The sequence below is a fragment of the Styela clava genome, chromosome 8 (genome assembly GCF_964204865.1).
Source record: "Styela clava chromosome 8, kaStyClav1.hap1.2, whole genome shotgun sequence".
In the NCBI taxonomy this organism is placed as follows: domain Eukaryota; kingdom Metazoa; phylum Chordata; class Ascidiacea; order Stolidobranchia; family Styelidae; genus Styela; species Styela clava.
The window spans coordinates 19,900,464-19,925,516 of NC_135257.1; the positions used below are offsets into that span (position 1 = coordinate 19,900,464).

The window sequence follows — 25,053 nt, forward strand, 5'->3', positions numbered from 1 at the left end:
ACAGAATCGAAATTGTGAAGGGACCATAATATGGACGCCCTATACTGTCCTGCTTTTAGATTAAATATTGAGGTTTGCTAATTTTCCCCACTATATATATATATGCTTGTGTTTTTCGCACAAAAATCAAAACGACGTCAAGTTAAACCGTTTTGCTAACATCAGGTGCGCTTTACATATCTTCTACATGAATATACATTGGGGCAATCATGCGCTAATTTAGATTGTGATTATGTACTTATACTCAATATACTTTCTTCAATTGAAGTAAACACGCATATTTGAAGCTTGTGTAATTGGTCGGTTGGCGATGTGGCATATCTCGATAGGCGATTGGAATACGCTCGCCATAGCCTTTCTGATTACCCTGCGCGGTTCGCAGGTTCGAATGAAGTGGGGTGTATTCATGTGCGAGAGGATGGCTGGTCTCTCCTCTCCGCCGTAGAGTGGTGGGTGATTCACGTAATCGCTAGTCGGTTACGGCAAGTCCATGCATCTGAACCAAATAACTGACTAACCAATCCCATAATTGACATGGACTGGTCACCGGACGAGAGGTCGTTGTTCGCCGCGGGCCATTAGTCTACCACTATTACCAGTTCCCACATCAACTTATGCTCTGAAGATACTAAGGGGAAAACAAGCAATAATAATTACCCAATCTGTCAGGAGCTAGCGGGTTCCTGTAGCAGTGAATTCTGATTCATCGTCTGATGAAAGCTCAGTGTGCACATGTATCATTCTGAAATGGTAGCACAGCGTTAAAGGTTTAAAATTGAATAGTACTTCGCCGTTACGCCAATACGTTTAAAAAACGTCCATCGCTAAATGTTTAAGTAGCATTTACCGTAACTACAATACTGTAAAAAGACGTCAGTTGCTGAATGTTCAATTAAATATCTTTTCGCCGTAACTTCAATACTGTTAAAAAAGCATCGGTCGTTGTAAGTTTAAGTAGCATTTACCGTAACTACAATACTGTAAAATGACGTCAGTTGCTGAATGTTCAATTAAATATCTTTTCGCCGTAACTTCAATACTGTTAAAAAAGCATCGGTCCTTGTAAGTTTAAGTAGCATTTTGCCGTACTTTTGAAACTGTTAAAAGGTATCAGTCGTTTAATGTTTAATAGCATTTCACCGTAACTTTAATACTGTTAAAAAGTGTCAGTTGTTAATAGTATAAATAGCATTTAGTGGTAACTTCAATTCTGTTTTAAAGGCATCAGTTGTTAAATGACATTTTGCTGTGATTCTAACCAAAGTACATACTGTTAAAAAGCGTTGAACGTTAACCAGAATTTTGTCGTAATTTTGATCTGACCAAAATCAGTCAACATACGGCTTCAACTAGTCACAGTAATCCTGTTTAATATGATTTTTGTTTGTTTGTTTTGTTTGTTACCGACACATACGGATCCGAAGAAGTATGTAAACAAGGAGAAAGGGCTTGCAGTTCAACTGACTATAGTCAAGTATCATTTATTATTTATAAACCAATTTACTATTCCAGGCCCTAATCGTTAATTAAAACAGTTATAATATTTGTACAGGCATCCAACGATATTTAAGGCGAGCACACATTGAGTAGTTGAGCAACGCACTGCGTAGTTCAGTTAAATATTATATTGCGCCAAGTATAATCAGCTTCGTCAGGAGTTGCCAAACGTCGCGTTTATAAATCGGTTGATTGAGTAAAATTTTAATTTCCAGAATCCTCGTCAGTAGCGGTGGCACAGGAGAAGGAAGGAAAGAGAGACGGCGAGAACAGAAAGAGACTCGGGAGAATAACAGCGAAAGGCGAGGGAGAAGATAACGTCCAAGCCAGAAAACAGGGACAAATCAGGCAGCCGCACGAAAAGCGGGACGGCGCTAACGGGAAGAGGCAGTGGAGTCGGCCAAGAGGAAAAAAGAAAGAGACAGCTAAAGATCAGACAACTGGGCCAGAGCAGGCAGCCGGGCGAGGCGAAAAAAACCCGTCAAGGACAGCAGCGAGAGGCCAGAGTTTTCGAATGGTTAGTTAACTCGAACGAGGAATGAAAACGGAAGAAAAAAGGACAAATTACAACAGTATAGAAGAAAACGAAACGCCCTTAATGGCATCAAACAACAAGCGCCGACAGCCCTATTTTAGTGCTTTTCTCAAAAAAAAAGTCAGAGGGCCGAGCGAGAAACATTTTCGTTGAAATATCGACGGCCCGGTAAGGGGAATTAGAAAAATACCACAAGACAAGTATATATAGAAAATAGAACATATAATATTTAATTTGAACCCCTGCATATACCTAGCATGGCTTAATATATATACAGATATAGGGGGAAAGGAGAGTTTTGGAAGATCAAAGAGAAACTATCAAGAAAACTGTAAATAGGAGCCAATGTACCAGGGTTTCCATGAAGTCCTTTTACAATTTTAATTTTGTTTTGAAGTCAGTCAATATACAGGTATATCTCAACCAGGTTTGTTGTTGTTTTCAATTAATATTTGTTAGAGTATTTTTATTAGTATATTTATTCATTCAATACATCTGTGATGGTCAAAAGAATATAAGGTATCGGTTAATTGGACACGTTTAGTGGCCATAACGATCGTTTCAAAATTTTGTTGTTATTTATCTCCATTTTCTCTCCGTCTCCATTTTAAAAAAATCGCTTTTCTCTTCAAATACTGAACCAATTGCTTTGATATTTTCAGTGGTTAAAGATAAAATTTTTCTCCAGCAGGCTATTACTTTTTTTTTTGCTATGACGTCATCAAAAATATTGACACTGGGTGGCGTTACGTGTCCATATATTTGAGCATAGCTCTCTTGTTTCCTTTGCAATTCAATTTTTTTTTTATGACTTCATGGACTACTCATATATCATCCTTTACCGGATCAATAAACGAACATCATAGATGTTAGACTCCATGCAGCACCACTAAACTTTCGAGAATTTTGTGACGTTTTTGGAAAGTCGTGCGTTTGGGGATTTCTTTTACTTTAGTTCAATTATTGTCACAGATACAATGCTAGATAGAATGTAAAATTATATATTCATTTTAGGTAAAGTACGGTCTGTACCGGCACCGGTATGCTAATAGAGCAACTGAATCGTATGTCTGTATGATCCACCACGACGCACTTACCGGTATCTTCAGTTTAACGTTTTTTTCACTCAATAAATTCTCTGTGTTTGTGTCAACTTGTGTGCGTGTATGAGCTTCTTTAATAATGTTAAAGTGTGTTATATAATAAATGTTACGGCCCTTCTTCTTGGCATAACTTTTCATCTTATAACGCCACCGGGATAAATATGTAAATCCTATCCTATATTATGTAAGTTTCAAAGTTTGTCTAACAGCTACAGGGGTGGTGACTCCTCTACGACCCATGGGCCGGGGCCACGGCCCATCTAATTGGGCCACATGGGCCGTGGCCCATCGAGCTATGGGCCGCGGCCCCGTCAGGAAAAATTCAATTATCTTACCAAAATTTTCAATTTTTACAAAATTGTCAATATTCGAACCAAAAAAATAAACTCCTGTAGTATGTGTACCAGGTTAGGGTTAGGGCAAAATTTTGTTCAGATTTTTTACATTATAGTTCTATTATGAGTTTGGGAACTGTTTGTGTTAGCCAAGTGAATAGTTTCTTTACACAACTTGATGGGCCGTGGCCCCGGCCCATGGGCCGAAGAGGAGTCACCACTTCCACTCTCTAACAGTCTAATATTTTGGGGTCTCGTGTAGTTTCGTACTTAACGTACTTCTAGTAGGTGTAGCATAAAATTTTCTTAACATGTCAATCCTAACCTTCACCTGACTACGCCATCCAAAAATTACGTCACAATCACGTCATAGACATTGCCAAATACTCTTACGATCGCCCGAAATGGCATCGGCTCTGACGATGAAGAACTGACTAACGTCAGCGATCTCTCTCCTATCGGAATCGTTACGACGAGAGAAATGGCTGTTCGATTTCAGGTTCTCGTCTGTGCGTCTTGGATGACAGTTCGCATAATTTGAAGGGCTTTATTACGTCACTGTGACGTAATTTTTGGATGGTGTGGTCGGGTTGGGGTTAGGATTGACACGTGAAAAAATTGTTATGCTACGCCCACTAGAAGTATGTTAGGTACGAAACTACATGAAACCCAGATTTTGTTTACTCTCCTGATTTCATATTCAGTTTTCATTTGTTTTTTTATCAATCATTTTATTGCCCGTTAGGCTGATTATGGAGTTGAAATATACTCATATAATCCTATCGTACTGCATTGGTACCACACTGTTTGCAATCTTGCAAATCCCCAATATTTCGTCCAATTTCCGTTACGGGTATCTAGTGACTGGCATCTTGATTGTCCGCAATAATTCGTCTACAGTCTCACTACCGGTATCTATTATTTGAGCGTCATTCCTCAAACGCCATTTTGTAACGCCAGAAGATAGCACTGTGACAGTATTTAGCTGTCACAAGCAGATACCGGTATGTCTGTACTCTGTATGTTTTACTATTATGACTGTATGCCATAAATATTGCTTTCATTTATGATTGTTTTTCAAAGAGAATGGATAAATCCATCTATCTGCTCATTGGTAGTTTACAGCATATAGGCATTGGGCTCCATGAGAGATACCTAGCAGCTCCTCGAGCTATTCAATAACTTATCAAAATACTGACTTGGCTCCGTAAAAGTTTAAAAACCCCCTGCCCCTGTAAGTCCTTTCCTATCCTTGTTAGAGTTATTTATACCCTGTATCATTCAATAAACGAAGCATGAATGAACAGAAATGGCATCGAATTATTGATCCATTGCTGAACATAGTTCACATGTTTGTTCTATTTGTGAAATCATTTATCGCTGGGCTAAAGTGATTTCTGGGTATTCTCAGGGTTATACAGACTTTTTGTCACACAGACTATTGGGCCCACAGAATTTTTGTACCAAAAGACCATTTGAATTATGAATTAGTTTTAAATTGGCCCTGGAAATTGCTTAAAAATATTAATATTTGAATACACAATAATTTTTGGGACAATTGGGCATAGTTAGGTTAGGAGATTATAGAGTACCAAATAGATATGTATCAGGTAGATATGATAAAAAAAATTGCTTGGTTACTAGGAAACCAGCGGGCAGCAGGGTGACAAAACCGCTCCAAGCTATGCGAGGTGTCTTAGGGTTCTGAATTAAAAATCGAATTAATAAAATAATTGAATAAACCTATCATAGCTACACTAATTAATAAGGTGCTTCGATCATAGACTATTTAGGCATTAAAGAGCAATATTACCGTAAATAGTTTTATTAAGACAGCAAAGTACGGTAATTTCCAGAATGATAACTCCAATAAACACTTGGGGGTTAATGTGGCTTCGAATGAAAAGGGCAAGTTGGGGCATTGACAGTATTAGTTGAACACTGTGAAACTTGTCAGAAAATTCGAACAATGAACATAAATTGGTGTCTCATGCCATGCCGATGGTGTTTACTCAGTTTTTTATATAAAACTCTGTTTTAGTAAATGTGCTAAAAGAGTCAAACCTACTGGAGAACAAATCTCAAAACTACGCAAGTTACTGAGTGTTCTCATTTGGCATTGAACACTATCGTTAGTCATGAATTGTTACTAGTCACCTCAGCATTCTGTTTCCTGACTTTCCCGCAACTCTTGCATGTTGTGTATACCAGGCTACAAAAAGTAGGTTCATCTCCAGAGTTCAATTATAGTCTGTTTTCAGAATGCTCATAATTGACTGAAATTTTTTCAGTTTCCAAAGTCATTCTGATCCCATATGTTTCTTATATTTATTCTATTTGTCAACACTATATTATTAGTATTAGGGTATTGTGTATTGAACTGGGTACTCCTGTAGTGTGTGTACCAGGTTCGAGTTAGGACATAATTTTATTACGATTTTCCTTATTTTAGTTCTATTACGAGTTCAGGGACTGTCTGTGTTAGCCAAGTGAATATACCCCCTGTCCATAGGCTTCAGTCCCTTTACACAACTTGATGTGAAATAGGCGAACAAAATTAGTTACCTACCTCCATATTGGTACACTCACTTTTGGGAGGCGCAGTTCTTACCACTTCATGGCAGCTCCTGCCACGAACGAACCGCGGCAGCGGAGTGCCTTGAACTGCAGGTCCTTTTTGGTGTTTACTTACTACACTGGATCTATACATGACCATTGCCACAAATATGGCATTTATCATCATAAAATAAGTCATTCACAAAAATGTGAAACAACAAATTGACAGGAATCACAGAACACTAGTGGAATATACTTATATATATCATATGAAATATACCAAAAATATTTGATTGTATTTAATATAGACTCTTGAGTTACAGCTCTTTTCATATATATCGTAGTCAGGTGCAAATATGAGCAAATTTAAAATACCCTTTGAAACTATGAAAATAAATATAAGCTTTAATAAAAAGAAGCTTCCACATATCCAAAGTTGGGCCAATGATTCAAAATGAAGAATTAGGTGCGGTCCAAATCGAATAATCGAAAGGTCTGGATTTGGACCGCAGTCCACAAGTTGATTAGTCCTGCCCTAGGGTTTTGCAGAACCCTGATTGGAAACCATTGTGTTGTAGTGATAAGAACGAGTAAAATAATCTCTTTCCGTGGAATAGTATATTTGTGAGGTTTCGATCTTGTGAAAACCCTATACAAGTGGTTCCCAATCTGGGGTCACGGAGCAGTGAGACGGGGGGGGGGGTCAAAATGTTAGGCGCAAAACTGATTTTACTATTCACTTTACAAGAAATCTCGTTTTTCCTAGTTTTATTGCTTGGTAGAGTTATTTCACAGGGTGTTTCACTTTGTTGAGCATGAATTGTTTGACATACCGTATCTGCTCGTTTTATAGCCCGGGCCCATATTTTTTTAACCAAACTCACTAACTGGGCCCTTATTCAAACCGGCCCTTATTCAAGCACGGGCGCTTGTTATTTTTAAAGTAAAATTATACACAAAAATTACGGTAATTGGACGCCTAAGGCGTGAGTGTCATCTACAAGTGCTTAAAATTCTACAGCGTTGTGACAAAAGCGCTTCTTATTTCCTATTGTTCTCTACCACTGAAAAATCAGCATTTACATCGGGCGGGTATTCAAGCACCGGACCTTATTTATTTATATGTTCTGTTCACACGGGCGGCTATTCAAACAGGCTCTTAATCAAGATCGGGCGGTAAAACGAGCATATACGGTAATTGGATTTGGAATCCACCAATCAAAATAACACTATAAATACCACTGGAAAGATAAACAGAGGGCCATGAGTGCTGAAACCCTCTGGAAGGGGGCCGTGAGCCATAAAAGGCTGTGAACAGCCTATAATATGATAATGCTGTTGATGCTTGCAATAATATCTTTTATCAATGTATGTTTAGACCTGTTTATAGTTAACTTCATACATTATTTAAAAAGATCGCAATGGAAAGCAGTGATGAGTTGGAGATAATTGAAGAGGTATTTACTTGTCCAAACTGCGACAAAACATTACCAAAAGCTCTTTTGAAAGAGCATATGATAACACATATGCACAAAGAACCAAGTGTACAAAATACACGCAAAAAAGTTGAAGATTTGGTAGAAAAAGTGGATAACTCTAAAGCAATCAAATCTGGGAAATACTTCATATTAAAGAAAAACTTAAGGACCCGCATGCTTGTTAATGCGAAGGAAAAATCACCTGGGAAACCGGCTGGTATTTCTAAAAAGGATCCACAAAATTCAACGCCAGTTCCTGCAGAAGCCAAGGAAAGACCGCATGTTTGTGCTCAATGTGGACGATCTTATACTTTGAAACGAAATTTACAAGCGCATTTGCAAAGTCATACAGGAATAAAACCACATAAATGTGAAGAATGTAACAAGGCCTATTTGTCAAAACGGAATTTACAAATTCATATGCGTACACATACAGGAGAAAAACCGTTTGCTTGTGATGTATGTGAAAGAGCATTCACACGAAAAACCACATTACAAACACATATGCGTACTCACACAGGAGAAAAACCATATCCATGTGAAATGTGTGGGAAGTGTTTTGTCACGGCAAGTGATAGAAAAAAACACACGCTTATTCATATCGGTGGAAAACCACATATATGTGAACAATGTGGAAAAGCTTTTATGCGAAAAGATAATCTACAGACACACATTCAAACACATGCTGGGGAAAGAACTTTTGCTTGCGATTTGTGTGAAAAATCCTTCAAAACGCCAGGCTATCTAAAGCAACATTTATGGATTCATACCGGCAAAAAACCATTTTCATGTGAATTATGCAATAAATCTTTTTCACGTAAAGCAACTTTACAGACACATATGCGCACTCACACTGGTGAGAAACCTTACGCATGTGATATGTGTGAAAAATGTTTCACAACACCAGGAGATGTGAAAAAACACATAAGAGTTCACACAGGAGAAAAACCATATGCGTGTGATATATGCGGAAAATGTTACAGAACTGGGCATGAACTGACAAATCACATGCGGGTTCACACAGGAGAAAAACCATACACATGCATAATATGTGAAAAAACATTTGCGATGGCACGTGAACTTAGACGTCATATGCGAGTCCATATTGATGAGAAATATTACTGCAATCTCAAAGAATTTGGAGATTATTTTTCGAAGAAGGAGTCTGCGGAAAACGAACTACTGAACAAAATATAACTGAAAAACACTGCTAGTGAAACATGTATTGAAAAATGGAATAACACAATCACTTTCCAAGGAATGGAAAGTATATTTGTTAGCTTTGTATTGTAGTCTAACTCAGGGCAGGGGTGTGCAACATTTTTTGTCGGTGGGTCATATAACCAACTTCAGTAATCCAGCTGGGCCACACAAAAAATTCCAGTTTATCTTCGTACACAACAAATTAAAAAAATCTCTCGGGGCAAAATTTTATTTATTCAGCATCTTAGTGGGACACTTGAAACTTTGATTTTTGTATAGTTTGTTAACATCAGCTTGACAGATGTTGTAGCAACACTTAGCTGACTGGTTAAATGTCCATCAGTCGACTGACATCTACTTTTGCTTTTTAACACAGCGAGAAGAGCAAAAACTATGTAGTTTTATCCATGTAAGCATTGTTTTAAACATAAACTGTTGGATTAGGATTTTGTGCTTGATGGGAAAAAATCTAAGTGTTGACAAGGGCCACACTAAATGGCTTGGATTATGGCCTGCGATAAGACTGTTGCACAACCTTGGTCTAACTTTTCCAAACAAAACAAAATATAACTTTATCAAACAGTATTTTCAAGATTCCTTGTGGCAAAACCCTTTGTATTGGAAAACATCATGTTCATGTGGAGTGGATATGAACATGCCAATCGTCATTAAGACTTTATATCCATATAACATCAACGAACTCTGCTTGTATAAGAAGTGTTTGGACCTCCAGAAGTATGCGCACCAAGATGGTGCACAACCTGAACATCGTATGTGTGTACCGGTTAGGATTGAGGTTGTGCGACATCTTGGTGTGCATACTTCTGGAGCACCAAACTATAGCTCGAGAGCTGGACACTTTTCCTATGGTGGTATACATACTTTACTTTCATATTATCTCTTATCTGACCAAATCAAACAATGTACTATTCGAAATCAGGGCTGGGGAGCTGGTTCAAAATCACAGTGGCACCGGTTCCGAGCGTTTATTTCACTTTGGAGCTGGGCACCATACCCATCAAAGTTTTTAAATGTGACCACTATTCTAAAATATTTTATAAATGCAGTTTCGTGGAAGCGGGACTCGAAACGATGATATCATATTAGAATTTCAAAATGAAACTTTTAAAAATATAAATTCAACTTGAGATTTTAAATTAATATTATGAATGGAAATTTATAAAAATTTATGTGCTGTAAAGGATAGAATTTATTATTTGTATGACATTATTCCAGATCCCAGCCCTGGTAAAAATACATTCGATAGCATTTAAGTAAATATAATATATATTATGAAACAAGGCGCACCTGTAGTATGTGAACCAAGATGTCGGACACTGGAACGTAGTATGTGTACCAGGTTAGGGTTAGGCCACAATTTTATTACAATTTCCCATATTTTGGTGCTATCACGAGTCTGGGGACTAGCCAAGTGACTCCCGTAGTATTTGTACTTGAAACTATGGCCTAAGTGTCCGCCATCTTGGTTTACATACTCTGAGATTACATAAAACAATCATGTTAAACAGGGAAAATTACACACGCCATTGTATGTCATATAAATCACATTGGACAATGCTTTATGGTTCAGATAGACATGGTTTTCATTAGTATTCTCCCTTTATTGCAATGTCAGGAGTCAAACTAAGTTTTGTTTTTTTGAATGGCTCCAATGACCTTTGTGATCTAATGGTCTTGCTTGACATCAATGAATTCAGTGTATCGAATATAAATTTATTAGGCAAATCTTTTTTGAATAATGCTTCTGTCTTTAATAAGTTTGCATAGTCAGAAATAGGTTTGGATTTCATAATCATTTTTTAAATTGAATTCGAGCCTGAACTTCTGTCAACCTGAGTCATTTTAGAATGGCCCCAAGTTCAATGACCTTTTTCAACTCAATGGCCCTGCTAAAGATCACCATGCTTCCCAAAGTGTTTGCTCGTGCAGCGCTAAATTATCAGGGAAAAAACTAACAGCGCATTTACACAAAAAAAAGGCTCCCTTCAAATAAAAATGAATTAAATGATTGTAACAGAATGCTACGTAACAGAAAATAAACGTTATAGAGAGGCAAATTGAATTTATTGATTTATATACACAGCGTTCAAAACAAGAAACAATAAGACATTTATAATAAATACAATATGTAAAATATCCAATCATAAATTAGTTATGTTTAACACAATTCTGTTGATTTTCGTGGCTCACTTCTTTCGGGACCCGCTGCACTACAGTATATCAGTAGTGAGGATTAGGTTTTCTATTTTAAATAAAGTCATTCAAAATTTTCACTAATCTTTAGTCAATTTTTGGGTACTTCCGTAGTATGTGTACCAGGTTAGGCCATATTTTTATTTCGATTTTCCTTATTTTAGTTCTATCACAAGTTTGGCGACTGTTTGTCCTAGCCAAGTGAATATACCTCCTGTCCATCGGCTTCTGTCCCTTTACACAACTTGATATAAAGTAGGCGAACAAAATTAGTTACCTCAATATTGGTACACATACTTCTGGATTGTCTATTTTTTAACGACTTCAACTCAGTCTGGTGCGCTTTTTCTTCTGCTCTATGGCCCTACTTTGAATCATGAATAAAATTTAAATTTGCTTTAAATTTCAACTACTAGACAATTGCTTCCAGTTGTTCGATATGGAAGTGTTTTATAGGTTATTCTATTCATATTTATTTTTCATATTTTCTGTATGCTCCATGGAGTCCAATGTCTGCTTCTTAAATTGTGCCACAAAGTGTATTGTCTGGCAACCTAGTAATTTTTGTGGTGCCCGATGTCTCCTTATCTTCATAACAGCATGGAAAACTGGAGAAAAGCTCTATAGACTAACAGTCCCTAATATGTAATGAGCTACTACTACTGTTTTCGAAAGAGCGATATCTTTATTGCCTCCGTAAGCCTTGATTGAGAGGCTGGTAATGGGGAATTGGCCCGAGAGGTTTCGCCAACATTCCAGGACTTTAAGTAGGGACATACCGAGAGGGGGGAGTGTTTCGACCCGCGACCCCCCCGAGATTTGAAAAGGAATTTTTGTGTGTTATACATTGCAATTTTTCGTAGCTGGAAACACATTTTAGACCCTCAAGACAAGAACTTAAGGGGTATTGCAGCCGATATATTGAGGGTGGGGAATGATTAGTTGCGGTGTGCATCTATTCACCCCAGATATCCAAGTCTTTCAGTCTGGTAGTAAATATCAAGCCTACTTAATGCTGCTAATTATGAATGTTTGTTTCTTAAAGTTTTTAAATCATTGTAAATCTTCTCGTAAATGTTGTTCTATCCATCATGCTTTCAATTTTTGACAGTGTAGGTGAAACTTTTTGCCTTTCATCCCTTGCCTGTATTTTTTCACTTTTTTGTTGCTTTTTTTTGAAAGCCGTTTTCAACATTGCAATTCAGGAAACTTGCCTAGCTAAAATTGAAGAGGTATGGCAATATTCAGATCCCATAATGTAGAATTCTAAAAGTTTTCCTATATATGTCAAAATTCAGGTTTCACTACAAAAATTGGAAAATTACACCAAAATTTTTTTTTTATTCAAGTTTCTGAAAAGATAATTTCAACTAGCTTCAATCCCCTTCAACTAACTGATTTGTTTGTCAACTCACGCTATGTGTTTAAAAATGTTTTACAAATTTATTTTTCAAGTTGTTGCCACAAAATATTGCCTTTCTCCCAAAATACTGGCAGAAGGCCTCCAATTATCCGGTGTTAGAAAACACGAGGATAGCTCAATTACTTTTAATTCATTTTTTTCCTTAAGGACCGTTATTTCATCAAAATTTTGTGAGAAATTGTGACATAAATAATTGTGCTTTATGACAGTAGGACAACGGTACCACCTTGTTGCTCAACATATATATGGGCTTTGCTTTCTTGCTTCTAATATTTCTTTAATAAATCTGTATTCGTATTAGGTATAAACATTATTGATGAGTTAAGATATGATTGTTGTCTGTTTATTCCAGGGAAGAGCAAAAACGCTGTGTTACACACTGTTCTGGTTTAGGATATAGAAATATTGCAGGCAAAATGGTTAGAGTAAGTATATGTAGTGGGCGGCGAGGAGTCCAGCAATCCTTTCGCATGTCCCCGCATGGGATTCGAACCTGCAGACCCACGCTGGGTAATCAGAAGTGCGGTGCCAACTCCTACCACCATGCGCCACACCGCCAGGCCTTTATAAAAATCTGGCAATTGTTAGATTATTCCTATGATGTGAAATTCAAGTAATTGCAAGACGAGTGGGACACCGCATATCTTACTCACCCAACGGAAAGCTGGTAAAGCGCTCTGTCCATAATGGGGGACCGACTTGTCTGGTCATGGGAACAATTGTCTCCTATTTATTAGCTTAGAATTTTAGATAGAAGAGGAAGTCATAACCTACCAGCTATTGCGTGGGATAGATCTGGTTACTTTTGTTCCGCTTGCACAAAATACAAAAACTGATGGCGAAGAACCGGGACAGCCGACAAAACCTATCGGCAGGTGTAAATCGATGGTCGTTTTTTTCGGATTTAAAATTATATGAAAAGGCGCTTCAAAATCAGGAATACTTAAAAACCGTTAATTAAAATTAAATAAATACTCGCAAAAATTAATAGTTTGGAGCTATTCAGCGCATGAGCCTTTTAAGACGGCGGATGCCGTTCTGATCGTTTTCGTTCTCAAGATATCGCTTTGATCGTAAGATCATAAGCCTAACCGACCGTATCAATTTCTGTGTCTAACTGACTAGGAAAATCTTGGTGCACATACTTCTGGAGCGCCGTTTTTTTGTGCTGGAAAGTTTAACCACTTGTGGCAGTGTTGAGCAGGGACACTGAAAAAAATAAATAAGTAATGTTTGATGAGGTTGCTTTTCAATGCAGAATTTATGAATTCCCGGAGCATTTTGTGACTCCCACTTCACGACCTGTATTTTGTCATCATGTTGGTAAAAGCTAAAATGCTGCCTCACACACGTGGGCCGTTGCAGAAAGCAACAAATTTTGGGGCTCCCGAAGTATGCGAACCAAGATGGCGGACATCGGAATGTAATATGTGTACCAGGTTAGGGTTAGGCCATAATTTTAGGTATAAATACTACGGGAGGCTCTTGGCTAGTCTTTGAACTGATAATAGGACTAAAATAAGGAAAATTGGAAAAAAATTATGGCCTAACCCTAACCTGTTACCCATGTTACGTTCCGATGTCCGCCATCTTGGTTCGCATACTTCGGGAGCACCCAAATTTTAATTGCGTTTTTTGACTGAAATGGATATTCGCCCGCAACGCTTAAAGGAAAAAATAGTATGGCCTTCTAATAGAAATCAATATCGTTGCGGACCCCTGTGCAGTCATAAAGGACCCCAGTTTGAAAAACGCTGCATTAAAGTATATAGGTGTTGTGTGCTCGATAACGAATCGCAACACCCATATAACGATATAAGTATATTATTGCTATTTTTGTGACAAAATGAATATCTAGGAAGTTAATACCAAAATGGCATGGAATAAAAAAGGCACCATAACCAGAGCTATGATTTTGGATATAATTAATAATGTTAATATCTCAAAATATACACAGTTTTTCGGACCTCCTGAAGTATGCGCACCAAGATGGCGCAAAACCTGAACTCAGGTTGTGTACCAGGTTAGGGTTCAGGTTATGCGACATCTTAGTGCGCATACTCCAGGAGTACCGTTTTGGTAGATAAAGAGTCAAAAGTGAGAACAACGTCCGCACGCCTTTAGGATTGAATCTGGGCGAGCCGCGCTTTAGTACTGTAACAAGAGAGCTGTGCTCAAATATATGACAACTTCACAAGGTGTGGCTATTTTTTATTCTGACACATGAAAAACGAATCTCTTGAAGTGCACAGGAATTTTTGAAATAAGGTAATAATAATAAGTTAAGTAATATCCTTCTGGCAAAAAAATCAATCTTTAACCACTGAAAATTTCAAAGCAATTGGTTCAGTATTCGAAGAGAAAAGCGATTTTATCATGACGAAAGAGAAGAAAACTAACAAGAACAACAACATAATATTGAAACGATCGTTATGTACACAGACGTGTCCAATAATACAATCTCGTATTAAAATGACCGAAGAGCTAAATATTTTAATGGCAGACCCGGGTAGAGAGAGTCATAACATTTGCAAGATATATCTGATGTCCACTGCATGTCCACTGTATGCTGCATTAGGGATTATATTTACGGGAACAAGCCCAGGCATATTCAAGTGGAAAGAAGGCTTATGTTCAAAAAGTACTTACCACTGGGTATAAGTGTATACAACTATATATACTATAGGCTTAACATATTTTTGTGACCTTGAAGCGGGGCACCTCCAAAGACTATAGCTGTTATTTTTTCAGCTTTTAATTTACCGATTTCACATTAGGGGCCTGCATTCAAAACCACCCTGGCTGTCTTCATTGACCACATTGTCCTCGAGAGTTCATGCGCTGTCTGTCTAAATATCGGTTTCAGTTCGGAAAATAGAAAAGAATTTAGGTTGTTAAGCACCCCTTTGGCGTACGGGGCTTACACGTAACAAATTGTAGCAATTATCCGCTAACAGAGAACAACGAAACAAACAAAACCAAGATTCCACCTCCTGTAAGTAGGCTACAAAGCAACAACAGTATCGAGAACATGCTAATTGGTAATGTTTGTGTATTTTGCTGACTGGCTGAATGCCAAAGCGGGACTTTTGGATGAACGGTCGGGACATGACTTTGAAATGTGGGACTGTCCCGCCTAAACGGGACGTATGGTGAGCCTATGTATATAGTTCAAGAAATTCGTGCCAGACGTTGAAAGTCACAATTATAAACATAATTTCGCATTCACTCTGCTCCTCAAGTTCTCCCAGACAGACGATCGTAAAAAAACATGACTCTGAAACGTGTGCCGTAATCCCACGATATGAGTTTTGATTGCAGGTCAGTTGCATCATTACAAAATCGCAAACGAGCATGGCTTTGAAACGAGTGCCGTAATCCCACGATCTGATGTTCACTGGCAGGCAAGGTGAAGCATTACGCATAAAATCGCATTTTCTGTCTTATTGCTGCAGGCATGGACAAATTAATTTCAACATCAGCTGTTATGGGAACCGTGGTGACAAAAGCAGAAATTTATATTTTCTGTATTTTGGGGGTTATCGTAGTCGTGGGCATTTTTCATTGATAGAGATTTTTGTGATGATTTACCATATTTTTTCCGCTTACACCTATTACACTTAGATGCAAGGCTGTTGTTTGTCCTTTATTGCGGGCGTGGGAGGTTGGCTGAGCGGAGGAGGACGAAAAACTTGCACGGTTATTTTTAGCGAGAACTTTGGATCTAGCGCGGACGCCACTGCACTCAATTGTGCTGTCATGTATTCTTCAATATTGTAATACAGAAGATATAGGTGCAAGCTCACATAGTAGGCCTACGGTAGGCTAGATATTGGGTAACATGCGTTTTTCCTATTTGCATCACAATATAAGTGAGAAATTGCTCGAAAAACAGTCAGCCATAAGCTTTGCTATGGATAGTGAAAACAATCGCATAGAACCTTCCAACGACAAACGTTGCCAAATACAAGTTCACGGTAGCGCTACACTGTCGCCATATTGATTACTCTCCTTACTTGACGTGATGTCTTCTCATGTCGCGTACGGATTTTTTTAATTATGATGAAAAAGCATAGCAGAATGCTCAATTCAGGCAAGATGTCGAGCGAGCTTGATAGCTCCTAAATTGGTACTCCTGTAGTATGTGAACTAAGATGGCGGACATCGAAACATAGTATGTGTACCAGGTTAGTGTGAGGCCATAATCGATTCCAATTTTCCTTATTTTAGTTCTATTACGAGTTCAGGAACTAGCCAAGTCAATCCCGTAGTATTTGTACCAGAAATTATGGCCTAACCCTAACATGGTACACATACTACGTTCCGGTGTCCGCCATCTTGGTTCGCATACTGCAGGAGTACCCTAAAATTGCCAGGGAAACTGAATTGCGATGGTTCGAACGCTGCGATTCAAGATGCGTAAAAGTAAAATCCTTTGGAGCGTCATGTTAAGCTCAAGGGAAGTTCTTAGATTGCACTGCTAATCGAATTCCGTGATTACTGAAATTCTCACAATGTGAGGTTAATTCATAGTAGTCTGTTATAGATTTCACGTAGTCTTCTAATGGTGGGCATCCAAATAACTTCTAAATATCGGTTTATCTCGTGTTTTGAAAGCAAAGCGCTGGTACCAATCGTTTAAAATTGTTGTAGGTAATTTGAAAAACCTGAATAACAAAAAAGCATTTCATGAGAGGTCGAACAGTCTTGTAAATAAACTATGTATACTTCTAAGTAATCTACCTTGGAATGAGCCAGAATTTAGAGGCGTTTGGCCCATGAGCCAAGGATATGCCTACCATACGTCCCGCTTTGGGCGGGACAATCCCACTTTTCAACGTTCTGTCCCGGCGTCCCGACCGTCCAGCCAAAAATCCCGCTTTGACGTGCAGCCAGTCAGCATAATACACGAACATTACCAATTAGCATGTTTTCGATACTGAAGGTGGATGCGTGGTTTTGCTTGTTTCGTTGTTTTCCGCTAACATTATTGGCGGACAATTGCTACAATTTGTAAGCCCCGTACGCCAAGAAGTTGCTTAACATTAGCCAAGGGGAATCGTAATATTTTGTTCAACAACAACAATTCCTCTGTCTGTATATTTACATGTTTAATCTTTTGGTAAAAAGTTTAAGATAAACTTGTCTTGTTTCAAAAAAACTTCATCCTCAAGTCAAAATGATGAATAAAATCTTGACTCTGACTCTGATGTTGGCTGTTGCTTCATTGATGATCCTCAACGTAGAGGCTGGTGAGTTTAAATACAAATGAGAGCGATACTCAAACGTTTATTTTCGAACATTGTGCCTTAGTTGTAAAAACCAGCCATTTATTAATAAGGTTCCATTTCATTTGAACCCACGTACATTTGAACCCGTAATTTGAACCCACGACAATTGCCCCTGCATACTATTGCACATATGAAAATTTCTTTTTTCACGGATATTTGAACCCATACTAACCCTAACCCATGGATTTTAGCACCCGCATATAGCTTGAACCCGCGGATATAGAGGTGCAAATGTATTGGTTCAAATGTACGTGGGTTCAAATGTACGGTCACCATTAAAAACTAATTTGCTCAAGTCGATATAGAAGAAATGATCGTCTAGAAATAAATTTGGTACAGAAAAGACTCATTGTTCAACTACGTGCTTATTGCTATTCAGCAGAGAGGTAGAGTCGCAGTTGTATTTCAATTTTCTCGGCATAGAGACAGAGCTCTAGCCTAGTGAAAACCTTATACGTAGCCGAACAGTCGAAGCATGATTTCTCAATTGCAACAGAAATGACTTCTTACCAAATTGCGTCATCCCGGATACGCGAGCATAGTTTTGGACTAATAAATGGGCGCTCCCGAAGTATGTGCACCAAGATGGCGCAAAACCTGAATCCTAACCTGGTACACATACTATGTTCAGTTTGTGCGCCATCTTGGTGCACATACTTCTGGAGGTCCAATAAATGTTTGGAATCGAATTTCAGTTTGTCGATTCTATAGGCTTTCCAGACTGAGAACTTCTTGCTCGACGTAAGCCATCATCAAACGAAAATGACGTAAAGCCAAGGAATTGCAAAGCGACCTCTTACAGCCTAAGATATTCAATTCATTATTGCCACGTATGCATGCTGGAACGAGGCTTGAAGTCAGTACTGTTAAAACCTGGTAAAACAAGTATTAGTTGACTTGGATTATGAGGCCACACTTTATAATACCATATATATATTAAAATAGACATTTCCTAAAATTTAAACTTATTCTATTCGATTACTTTTAGGATGCGAGACGTCGTGTCTGCTCCGTCGGATATGCAACTTCGACGGATGTTCGTGAGTTATCGTAGACCCAGTGAAGTTTGCGTTGGATCAATATGCGAAGTAAGCGCCGTTTATTTCATTTTGCGCTAATTATTTCGTCAATGTTATTGTCGGACTCTATTTTAGTGTAAAATAATAATGGCACCCGAGAAGTATGTGTACCAATATTTATTTACTAATTTTGTTCGCCTACTTTACATCAAGTTGTGTAAAAGGGCTGGAACCTATGGGTAGGGATATATTCACTTGGCTAACACAGACAGTTCCCGAACTCGTAATAGAACTAAAATAAAACAAAATCGAAATAAAATGATGGCCTAACCCTAACCTGGTACACATACTACGGGAGTAACATAATAATATGTAGACCTTATATGATTTTATTTTTCTTCGGAATTATACATGACTAAAAAAAGTTGACAAAGGTTACCATTAATATCGGCAGTCAACGCATAAAGGAAGCCTATCAAAGCTGATTCGTTATCAGTCTCAGACATAAAACTGTGAATATGACGCTGGTACACCTCCATAGACCAGCTCCCATATTGAATTGACGTTTCCCCGACCTTTAACCCCTGAAAGATTCTCCCTATACTTTATTATTTCAAAATTATCAACGCTTATTTTGAGAGTGTTTTGGCGAGTTGGTGCAACTGGCTCACATGTTCAAAACTATCGTGTTTATTAAAAATGATAATCCACGTGCCGCTTATGGGTACTAATAGCTGATTTTCGGCTAGTCTATCGCAGCATTTGTGGTATTAATTTTTGATTACTGTGACTAAACTAAAGGTCCTTGAAGGACACAATGACGATTAAGTTATTTTTTGATTTACAACTATTTTTTGGAAACACTGCTAAAAACCGACAAATAACACGCGGAACTATTAGAAAGAGGCAATGTTTACAACCATGCTAGAATATTTGTCTGAGCGAAATAAGTGCGGCATAAATTCCAATTATTACGTCTTTGTAAACTTATCACTGATTAGTAATTGCTAAGGATATAAACAAGGAAATCGATGACCGGGGAAACATCCATTGTAAAAACGATCGAAAATAAAAATAAATCAGACGAAATGATATGGCTTAAATATTGGATTGTTTCTTGAAACCTCGGAATTCTAATATTATCATTACCGGGCATGGATGAGAAGAATTAGTTGAAATCTCGCAGTCGATTCCCATAGCCATACACCTCGATGATAATAACACATTTTCAGAATTTTATTTTTACATCGTTCGTGAAATATTGTACTGACACAAGTAAACAAACATATTGATAATACAAAATCCATTGAAGACTGAAGTATACAGACATACAATATTGCATATTGCGAAAGACTACCCGAATCATCGTGTTTGTCATCATTTTTTGTTTTTGTCTCGTTGACAAAAATTTTACTTTCTCTGTAAGCTAGTTGTACCTATTTTTAGACCTTCGTTCATATTGCGTTTTTTTTATTTTCCAGAGACAGCGAACATTATTCAGCATCACGTACAATATATATTCTCGGACATTATAATCAAGGACCGACTTCCAAATATTAAAATGCTTATAAACGGATTATAATGAATAAATGTAAATCATAAATTTACGGCTTTTCATTCCTTCAGATTATGATAAATTAATCCAATATGAAGGTTTATTCAGTTCTAAAGCGTCCTTAGAAAGCAGAAAACAGCGTATAGAAATGCTCTCGATGAAATAGGAAGTAAAGCAATAGAACTACGAATCCAATCAATAGAGATTTTCAACGTCTTTTCATTCACGTTGATCCTCTGAGTCGGTTCACGAAGTTTATCAAACTTAGCTCAGTCCATCCTTGGAATCCTATTTACTTGCTATAGTTAGGATAGGATAGGATTTACATATTCATCTTTACTTGTCGTATTTTAGTGGATTATAGGCAGTAGTGGGATTCAGCCGGTTCGCACCGGTTCTATATAACCGTCTCATGGAATTTTATGAGATCAGGGAACCGGTTAGCATTACTGGTTACTGTCAATGATATTTTGTAATAGAACTGGTTGAAAATATGACTGTTGTGATGGAACCGGCTGATTGAATCCCACCACTGATTATAGGGCTATAAAAATCTTACGGTGGGAATATACTTTAGGGTATTTTTGGGCCGCGGACCCTATTTGCGAATCTTAGTTTGACGAATCCCCATTCCATGTTGTATTCATTTCTGTGCCTAACCAACGAAGAAGGATAAGAGAGAGAGAGATTTATTTCGTCAACCAGAAAAAAACAGTCATAATAATAAATAAATAATGGCTATAAAACAGTACGCTTTTTTCGGTATAGACTGGAAGGAGCGATACGACCATGCGGTCATCGAAGTCAGCCCCCTCCAAGTTTACGCTGATAAATTCACAGTAAAATATGATTATCAGAAATGGTTGAAGTTCACGACACAAAATTTGAAAAAACAAACAAAAAAAAGAAGTAAATAAAAGTAATTAATTTTTTTCCGTGAAATCAATTTTTAAATGATGAGTTTTGTAAAATGAAACAGTTAATGTTTCGTTTACAACACAAACGACATTAATGCTATGAATGAGGTTGCTCTTCACTGCACAATTTATCAATTATCGTAGCAATTTGTGACAAGCAACCTTGTATGTCCGACTCTACGGCAAGGCTCGACCAGTATTTTGCCATCATATTAGTAAAAACTGAAAATGCTGCCTCACACACGCGGGTCGCTGCAAAGAGCAATGAAATTTATTTGCCTTCTCTGATAGCAATGGATATTCGTCCGCAGCGCTCAACTAAAAAAATGAAAATGGAATGTTTTTTAATTGAAATCAATCGTTAGAGATCGATCAGACTCTTTTTATATCGATGTGGACCCCCTTTGCAGTCATCACGGACCCCTAGTTTGGGGAACTCTGGAGTAGGCTAAAATTAGCTATATGTACATGAAAGCGATCTTGGTTGAAAAAATTTCAATAAATATGATAACTATGAACATTTATAGCGCTTCGTAAGCGCCAGCTCTCCAAAACAATCGCAAAATAAGCATCCGTAATGAATTTTCTGGGGTCACAGGTCGATAAACATCCGTCGGACTCCATGCATCACTCTGACATGCGTGGAAGAACAGCGTGGGAAAATTGGTGACGTTGTGACGATAAACACGGAAATTGCTGCAGTCGTGTTCGATCTGTGAAGATTTTGGTCGGAGGGATTCGTTTTGGTGAGATATTTTTGCTTTCTGTTTTGTTTATTGTTTCTCGTATATGTAGGCTGAAATTGCTCATCACATGATTTTGATATGAGCACAGTTTTTTCTAAATAGGTTTGTGTTTTTTGCTAAATAATTTGCGTGACTGAGCGCTTGATGCAATGATGGGGGATTTCTCGAGTCTCTTGTAGTTTCGTACCTAACATACGGTACTTTTAGTGGGCGTAGCATAACAATTTTTTGACATTTTAATCCTAACCGCCACCTGACTACCCTATCCAAAAATTATGTCACTACAGTACGGCATACTATCCAAATTCCAAGAATTTCCCTCCATTTGGCTCGATAAAACAAACACTCTATGTGTCTCACAAACGAGGGGCGTCTTGCACCATGTAAGATGCTTCATATTGGGCCATGGTTGTCTCAATAATAAACTAAATTAATTGCGGTCGTCATGTGACGAAAATTGCCGTTTTTTTGCTAAAAACTTCTCTTCTGTAAATCGGATTATTTTTTCTTGAGGAATTAAAATGATGACGTTATTAGATTGCGCTTTTTGTAGTATTTTGCGCAACTTCATTCTACTGTATTATTATCGTAGTAATATAATTTTTGAATGGCGTAGTCAGGTGCGGGTTAGGATTGACACATGAAAGAATTGTTATCCTACGCCCATTAGAAGTTTGTTAGGTACGAAACTACATGAGACCCGATTTCTCATGTAAAATAAGTATTTTTTCCAACCAGTAATAAATCGTACACAAGTTAACAAGAAAATGAAAGTTATCCGAGCAGTGACATCTTAGGTTCAAATTCCACATCGTATTTTTCTAGAGGATTATGCTCATTGTCTGGAATTGTCCATTTTTAATTTGTGTTTATTCTGAGAATTTTTCAAAATCAACTCAAAATTTAGACAGAAATTGTGATTACACTTCACATGTTGAGAATTATTCATATCACGAAAATATTGAAATAAATATGTAATCGTGTAGTTCTGACTATGGGTTCGTCAAGTTGCTTTTATTCATCCTCGTTCTGATCTGTGCCTTGGCAACAGTTATGTTTAAAATGAATTATCCCTGTATAGGTTCAAATAAAGGAAAGGCGACCAATGGATTACAGAATATTTTTCCTCAAAAAATATAATCTGACTTTGCCAGTTTATAATATATATTGCCATTTTGTGTGACCTGCACGCATAAACTTCCTGATCCGAAAACAAATAACTGGGGATAACCAATCCCATACCAGACATGAACTGGTAACCAGACGAAAGGCTGTGGTTCACCATATGAGTAAACCATCCTATCGGCTTTCTTCTCCCCCGTGATAAATATGTAAAATCCAATCTTATCCTAAACTGTGTTTCGAATTATTTTCAGATAAATAAATTATAAAGGCAAGATGATCACGGATATTCAACTTGCAATTTTTGCTAACATGCTCGGAGTGACGCTGTTTCTTCTTGTAGTAGCATATCATTATGTTTCTGTCAATAACCCGAAAATAAAGTTTGACTGAGAAGTTCCGATTGCTCTTGTTTTTATACTTAAAGGTCAGTACTCAATCATAATAACGGAGTTGAGTTTTTTTTAACCTGCTTTCCAGATCTTCTGTTAAGTTTATTTTTCATGTTCAGGGTCAGCAGTGCCCAAATCAAATACAGGGAGTCCTCGGGTTACGACGGTCGCGACTTACGATGTTTCGAGGTTACGAACGCACTCATTAAAAATATAAAAGATAATACTGTACTGTAATATATAAGCCCTTAGCCCAACTGGATCATTGTGATCAAGAAAATCAATGCTTTGGGCTCATTGGTTTTCGTCATTCACATCGTACTTTTTGCATTATTTGTGCATTTTATTACTGTACCATACTTTACAATACAGTAAGATATGTATAGAGTAATTTATGTACTGTACAATACAATGTTCCGACTTACACTGAAATTAGGGTTACACCGCTTTTCAAGAACGGAACAACGTCGTAAGTCGAGGACTCCCTGCAGTTTGCAATTTAAAAGGATTTTAAAGGGATTTTTCAACTTTAACTGATTTGTGTTTGACAGAAGGATTTGTAATATTAAATTGATAAAATATGAATCTCGGTGATGCAGGATAGTCCTATGTAAATATTGTTCTGATTAATTTTCTGTTTTTGCATTGTTAGGTGTTAAATGAAGTTCATTTCAAGTAAAAACATAAGTTTGCCGTACCAGGTGCAAATATAACAAATTTTAAATGTAATATACTCGTATTCATATTGGACATCCCTGTGACCTAATTTATCTTTTTTTTTTACAGATTTCATATTCTACAAACAGCACTCACTATTCGATGATAAATATGAAGACTACAAACTGAACGGACCAAACCAACAACAACAGACGAAATTATTCAAGATTCGGCCCTATTTCTTTCATCTGTAACTCTATTATGAAGCTATATATAAATCATGTTCCTGTTATTTCAAGCAATATAAAACTTTATTGAATTGATGTTGGTTGGAGTCAATCGTGTGTTTTAATGGGTTGTTGATGACTTATCTCGCGTGGCATTGGAATAAGATCTTTATCAGGGTCGGATATCTGAAACTAGGAAGGCGCTCCAGAAGTATGTGTACCAATATGGAGGTAGCTAGTTTTGTTCGCCTACTTTACATCAAGTTGTGTAAAGGGACTAAAACCTATGAGCAGTGGGGGTATATCCACTTGGCTAACACAGACAGTCCCCGACTCGTAATAAGACTAAAATAGGGAAATTCGGAATAAAATTATGGGCTAACCTCAACCTGATACACATACTACGGCGGTACAACCAAGAATATGCAAAATAAGATTTCCTACCTATCTTGAAATAGAGACTAGATAAAGAGAATCTAACAACCGAGCTTCTTATAGCACTGGTTGTCGTCTCCTTGAAGGAACTGTTGAGTTTAATTTTTGTTCTTAGTTTATTGGGCAAGAATATTATCACCTCGTAGTCGTTTCAGTGGAATTCCTCCACAAAATATAGAAATTCACTTCCAGATATTCAAAATAAATAATATTCGAAGTAATTGATCTAAAACAGTTGGATTATAAAATTTATCATTTCGAGCAAGTGAAGTATGACCAAAAGGGCCTCCATTTGATTTATGACAACCGAAAAACACACAACTGTCAGTTGGAATAGGAGATTATTCA

The 25,053-nt window shown here is 37.5% G+C and overlaps 1 protein-coding gene and 1 long non-coding RNA gene across 2 annotated transcripts; both read left to right on the top strand.

Annotated features, from left to right (window-relative positions):
- Window positions 1-7,386: 7,386 nt before the first annotated feature.
- LOC120346343 (uncharacterized) lies at window positions 7,387-12,676 on the top strand. The gene has a single exon (XM_078115190.1). It carries the CDS (start codon window positions 7,448-7,450, stop codon window positions 8,699-8,701), a length of 1,254 nt encoding a protein of 417 aa, XP_077971316.1. The 5' UTR covers window positions 7,387-7,447; the 3' UTR covers window positions 8,702-12,676.
- Window positions 12,677-17,478: 4,802 nt separating this feature from the next.
- LOC144425637 (uncharacterized) lies at window positions 17,479-20,257 on the top strand. The gene is made up of 3 exons (XR_013477569.1): window positions 17,479-17,596; window positions 18,624-18,723; window positions 20,136-20,257. It is a non-coding gene; the product is annotated as an uncharacterized LOC144425637 (long non-coding RNA).
- Window positions 20,258-25,053: the final 4,796 nt, after the last annotated feature.